The 6,000-nt window shown below is 41.0% G+C and overlaps 1 protein-coding gene across 5 annotated transcripts in view; it reads right to left on the reverse strand.

Moving 5' to 3' along the window:
- ZNF462 (zinc finger protein 462) overlaps nt 1-6,000 on the reverse strand; it is an 86,877-nt gene that overhangs the window by 11,495 nt on the left and 69,382 nt on the right. For 4 of the 5 annotated variants that reach the window (XM_026049924.1, XM_026049925.1, XM_026049926.1 and 1 more), the window contains 2 exons: nt 4,322-4,586; nt 2,052-2,188 (listed from right to left, as the gene is read on the reverse strand). In XM_026049924.1, coding sequence (XP_025905709.1) covers nt 2,052-2,188; nt 4,322-4,586 — 402 coding nt within the window. Of the gene's footprint in view, nt 1-2,019; nt 2,189-4,321; nt 4,587-6,000 lie in introns of those variants that run through there. The other variant, XM_026049927.1, reaches the window with a different exon arrangement.

Raw genomic sequence — 6,000 nt, forward strand, 5'->3', positions numbered from 1 at the left:
GCCTTCACTCTCCCTTTCAGCATACATTAAACKGCTAAAATTCAGCTTATACACAATTAAACAGAAGAGAAAGCTTTTAAATCCGGATACATACACTAGAAAGAACTTTAAGGAAGGACTCCCCTTTCTTTAATCCCTGCATGCTCCACTCCTGGGAAAACACTTGTTCTCTTAGGGCTTAGGGGTCTCTGAGAACCTTTAGCAGCTCAGTTCCCATTTGCACTGAGCCGTCCCTCCTCTGTTTTACATCTCCCAACACTCTAGTGGGTGTATCATCATATCCCTTGCTATGAGCCTTTYTTTTATTTTCCCCCAACAGCACAAGGGCTTAGGTTGTTTTATGTCACTGAAGCAAGAATCACACAGAAGAACAGACCTGCAGGGCCGCTCATGCAGGTGGCAATGGGTATAAATTAAAAAACAGGAGGTTCCATCTCCATGTGAGGAGGAACTTCTTCMCTGTGAGGGTGCCCGAGCCCTGGCACAGGCTGCCCAGGGAGGCTGTGGAGTCTCCTTCTCTGGAGATCTTCCCAACCCACCTGGATGTCACCCTGTGCCCGGTGCTCTGGGTGTCCCTGCTGGTGCAGGGGTTGGACTAGATGAGCTCTAGGGGTCCCTTCCAACCTCAGCCATCCTGTAGCTCTGTCATTCTCTGWCATGCAACAAATTCCTTGTGGTTGGTCAGAAACAGCTTTGTAAAGGCAGCACAGCAGCCTGAGCTCACAAAATGCTTCACCACTGCAGCAACTGGACATTCCCAGTATAAGGTCAACCTTTGCTGGAAATTTTCCTAAGCACAGCAAGTTCTCCCTTGTTCTAATATTTTGTATGTTTGGTCATCGCCACAAACCAAAGCACACCCTACCAGCACCTGAAACCACAGGGTCCCCAGAACACAGCTACCAAAACCTGCTCTCCTCCAAAGTGAGCTAATTCTGGAGCATGCACTGAAGCTGGGCAAAACCCAACACTGTAACACCTTCAAAGACRAGCACCCCCCAAAGTAAAAGCATCTGACAAGCATTTATAGCCAAATAAGGCAGCTTTTCTATGTGCTTTCTGAATCGCTGACGGGTCATTTGCTCCCACAGATGTTTCTTAGAGCAGGCCTTCCAGCAGGCAGACACTTGTATGAACTCTGCTGATCTCACTTGCTTCAGCACAAGAAAGACTTTAAGCAGCCCACACTGAAAAGTGGTATGTTACAAGAAATTATGATAACGCTTGTCACACCAGGAGCTTCTCCAGGAAAAAGATGGCATGCAAGACTTGTGTTTGCTCACCATCAATACCCTACTGCGAAACTCTGCCCAACCTGCAAGCAGGCAAAGTGCCATCCCAACACATGGGTTTGGATTTCGGCAGCCAACAGACCATCTACAAGCATCAAGTGTGATAGCTAYGGGCAGGAATCCCAGCCCAGTGAGCCCAAACAGCTGTCTCCTCCGAGCTTGCAAGCCTGCAGTTAATAGAATATAAAAATCCCTAATCCCACTCTTAGCTGAGTTAAAAAAAGAAAGCAGGAGTGGAGACAGAAAAGGAGTTTTAAGAGAAAAAAACAAAACCATGATAATTCTTGTTTTTATCTTAAGAACAGCAAGACAGATAATGAAGACAAAAATTTCAAGCAAGTAATCAAGGGATATTTTGGAGCTTCTAGGATTAGTTGATACACCCTGCCACAGTGTTTACAATAGCAAGGACTTTATCATTGCAAGGACATATGCAGGAAACAACCCTGGCCTAGGTCACAGTTGTAAATTAGTGTARCTCTTGTTAAACAGGTGCTCGTTGACTGTTAACCTCTTTAGAGGAAAASCTTAAGAACAATTTAAAATCTGACTTGGTTCAGCACTGGCTGACTTTATACATTACAGTAAGGATGTAAGATTAATCATTTAGAAACAGAATAAAAGACACTCAGGGGYTGGTGACCTATTCAACATACATTGTGCTCAGAAAACAGAAARCTTAATGGAAGCACTCTGAAATAAGAGGCACTATTCAGCTTTCCCTGCATCACATACAGACAAATACAGGGGCATCGTTACCTCTGTGCAGTACTATATGGTCAATCATGTTGCGTTTGTATTTGGTGTGATATAGGCAAAGAGGACAGCGAAGGTCTTTGGGTCCTTCCTCAGGAACTGCTGAGTGCCCAGCTTCCACGTGCATAGTAAAAGCAGATCTGTGAAAGAGGACAGAGACATGGAAGGAGTCAGAAAAGGTGTGCAGGGAACGCTGAAGTGTCACAGCTCTATAAGGGAAGTGTCGTGTAAAATCGTACAGATACCACTCAGCCTTGTCTTCACTGTGCCACATGGCATTTCAGAAGGGCTATTCACATGAGTAACACATGAGCAGAGGTATTTGCAGGCTTGTATCCTCAAGTAACTGACACGCATTCTGACAAGATATTCCTCTGCAGGGGTTGCTGTATAGTCACATTGCTATAGTCAAGATAGCAAAAGAATTTCCATCTTTCATGCTCGTTAACTGTCTTCTATTCTAAAATATTCTGTGTGCTCTATCTGACAAAGCTTTAATTTTTATCAAGTTGAGAAGAATCCTAGCAGCTCTTCTGGACTTGCATAGGCGGAAGACAGACTTACTTCTGAGAACAAAAAACACCCTCAACCACTACTGTCTTTGCAGGATGAGCTCCAAGTAAGCTGAAATGCTCAGATTCAGGATATAAAACAGACTTGTGAATTTGGCAATGAGTAGGTAAAAGTTTTAAAACATCAGTTACATGGATCTGAAAACACAGGACTCACAATACTCCAAGTATCAATGCAGAGGAGAGAATGAACGCTCCATGGTACTTTTGAACAACAAACGTCATGGTGTCATTAGATGAGCTGCATGCTTTTTATAAGTTGCAAGAGGCATGAGTACAGAGGAAATAAACTACACACCTTTCTAACCACAACCTCAACTACTGAAATGAGAGATGTTGTAAACTTAGAGGACTTGGTCATTTTTTCCCTCAAGTAGTGGTAAAGTCTGCAAAAGTTAAGCAGCTTGCTGAACTGAATTAGGAGTTCAAAGTTCCTTTTAAGTTCTTCAAGTCTGTTAGCTTGAATACAAAGCAAACCTACTAACATAACTGCCTTTGGGCCCAATTCAGTTACTGCCAAAGTCTACAGGTGTACTTTTTACCATATTTTGTGAATGCTTTCATGTTTTTAATTTTTTGTGGCAAGTGGAAGAGGGAACTGGTTTGGTTTTTTTTGCCTTATTTTTGAGAGAGAAAAGCACTGTGCTTATCTAGAACAACTTAATCTCCAAATGTTTGAGATACCACATTAGAGAACATAACTCCTTTATATAACTGTGAACATATTTAATTACAGCTTGATTTAAGATGATTTCACTTTATCCTGGCAGGAGAAAGGGCACTACCAAGATGTGGAAAAGATTCAGTGGACCTGGCAATGTCTGGTAATCTTTAAGACAGTAATTAGGATATAAAGCATAAGCAGCCAGTAAGCAAATGAAGCAAAAAACCTACAGATCTGTAATTGCAGGTTGCTYTTTGGTGGATTCTCTCATGTGTAACAGGTTTGTGCTCAACATTTTCTTCAACAGCACACCTCTCCACCCAACCATGCTGCTTATTTTCACAAATCTCTGAAGAATTTAGCAACTTTGAGACCTCAAAAGTTAGCTGAGGAGGTTATGCTCAAGGGTTCAGCATATCAGAACACAAGTGTATGTGCACTTTTTCCTTGGAAAATAGCTAAAAATATGCACATACAAACTTGAAATTTTCAATTCTGCAATATCTAATTGGATTTGCTGAAATGCTTCTATACATTATGAGGTACTTTGGAGAATGCTTTGTATTTTGGCTAGGTAAATAGTGGGGCAAATGCAATTACAAGAGACATTTCTTCAGAGAGTGAATATCACATCTCATCTCTACTTAGAACACTTAGTTGTCCTATATTTCATGCTGTCTGTACCAAGAAATAACCTCATTTTTGGAAAGTAAAGCTTTGAGCATGAGGATGAGCTTCTAACCATTGATACTAAGGAAGAGAGCACTACCTGTACCCTCTCCTCCAGCAAGTACAACCTACTGTGAGGGTTTCATGTGCTTCTGTATGCAGCAGATGGTACCGGCTGTTGTAGGAGAGAGGAAAATGGATTACATGGATGCTGCTGTGATCTGGCATGGCATTTCCTATGTTCCTCTCTCTGGTCAGCAGTGGCCATGTTTCTCTTAGCTACAGCCAGCTCTCAAAGATCTCAGAAGTCCTTTCAAGTGCTAAAATACCCTTTTGAGTTCAGTTTATCTGTTTTGCACAGTACTTACTTAAAGCCTGTATAAAAGGAACAATCTTTGCACTTGAAGAGTTTCTTCCCTCCATGCTTGTCACGGTAATGACGCCGAATGCTCTGGATGTAACCCGAGGAAAATTCACAAAATTCACAGTTAAGAATGGCTTCTGTTTTTTCCATTCCTGCAGCATTCCCAGAAAGTGGTATTGGGCTGATGTTGGTGTTGTTTCTGGCCAAAGCTGCTGACTGGTAGTGGTTCAACTGCTGCTGAACATCAGGAGGCTCCGAATACGAAGAGTCTGCAGAGAAACAGAAAGAGGTGGTTATTGCAGGTAGGTCTCCAAATCCAAAAATGTGCAAGGCCTGCTCCAGTGCCTATCAAAAGTTACCTGGCTTTGATCAAAATGTTGGTTACAAAATCCACAGACAACTTTCTGAAGGTATAAAGAGTAAAAGGTGAAGCATTTCTTTACCTAATCTAATCTGCATTCTACAATTAAAAGGTGATCAGCTGAAATTAGGCTTTTCCAATAAGATTTGGAGATGGAAGAAGTAGTGATAGATTTATAAAGAAGTCTGGTTTTAAGCTCCTTGTAATTTGTGAAGATAAAGCATATTAATCATTCTGCCTTGTGCTCCTACAGAATGCTTGGTGCATAAAGCAAACCAGACCCTCTCAATTTTTTATGCCAATTTATGTCAGATGAAGATTCTCCACATGACACATCTGGGTAACCTATCAAAAAAAAAAAAAAAAAAAAAGAGAGAGAGAGAGAGAGAAAGAAAAATATACTTCTCTGCTCTGAAAATGATGAAATTATGAAATTCAAGAAACCTGCATCAAAAGTTAAGCCTAAGAAAATGATGCAGCTTTATTGTGTCATATTTGAAGCTATCTTCATAACAGGTGAATTCAAGTCCTTCCAGTGGATGAGTTTTAAAATCAAGTTATCACAAAAACGAGGTACTTAATCATAAATTTCTGTAAAGAAGTTTTCAAACTACATCTTCTTATGAAGTTRTTAATTTTTGCCATACAAAGGAAAAGACCTCTTCTTTATATAGGTAGATATAGTACCTAGTACCTAGTAATGTAGATACAGTGTGTGGAGAAACGTAGTCTAAAGACGCCTCAGCAGTGAGACTGCAAACTAGACCAATTTCGCAGGTCCAGAAAGAAGTGGGGGGAGAGGGGGGCCTTGAACCTTTCCCAATGCATAGTTTTGAATGTGGATGTTAGGAATTCATCTGCTTTGTCCTATGTAACCCACAGCTGCCCATGAATGGCACAAATGGAAGCAGATGAATAAAGCACAGATGAATTTCAGTGTAACTTTCCTGAAAAGAAGACAAAAGGCTCTTTTCTTAAGCTTTTTGGAAGAAGGAGAAAGAAAAAAAAAAAGGAGAAGAAAAAAAGAAAAGAAGTAAGCAGGGATACGAACTGTACCAGGCACCTCCTGCTTTGATGAGTACTTCATTTTCCAAAGAATAATTCCCTGAGGCTGGATATGTAGGAATTCTCTAATGCACATACTTGCAGGAACTTAATACCATCCATTCTTACCAATTAGTAAAGAGAAACAAAAGGCAAACAGGCCCATACAGCACTCAGTTTGGGGACTTCTCCACCTGTCTTCAAAAGAGTGAAATGCTTGCTTTTTCTTTCCCACTGCCACAAAGGGACTTATACATGCCTGAGAAACAAAAAAAAAA

The sequence above is a fragment of the Nothoprocta perdicaria genome, unplaced genomic scaffold (genome assembly GCF_003342845.1).
Source record: "Nothoprocta perdicaria isolate Ctin4 unplaced genomic scaffold, notPer1 scaffold_63, whole genome shotgun sequence".
Taxonomy (NCBI): Eukaryota; Metazoa; Chordata; class Aves; order Tinamiformes; family Tinamidae; genus Nothoprocta; species Nothoprocta perdicaria.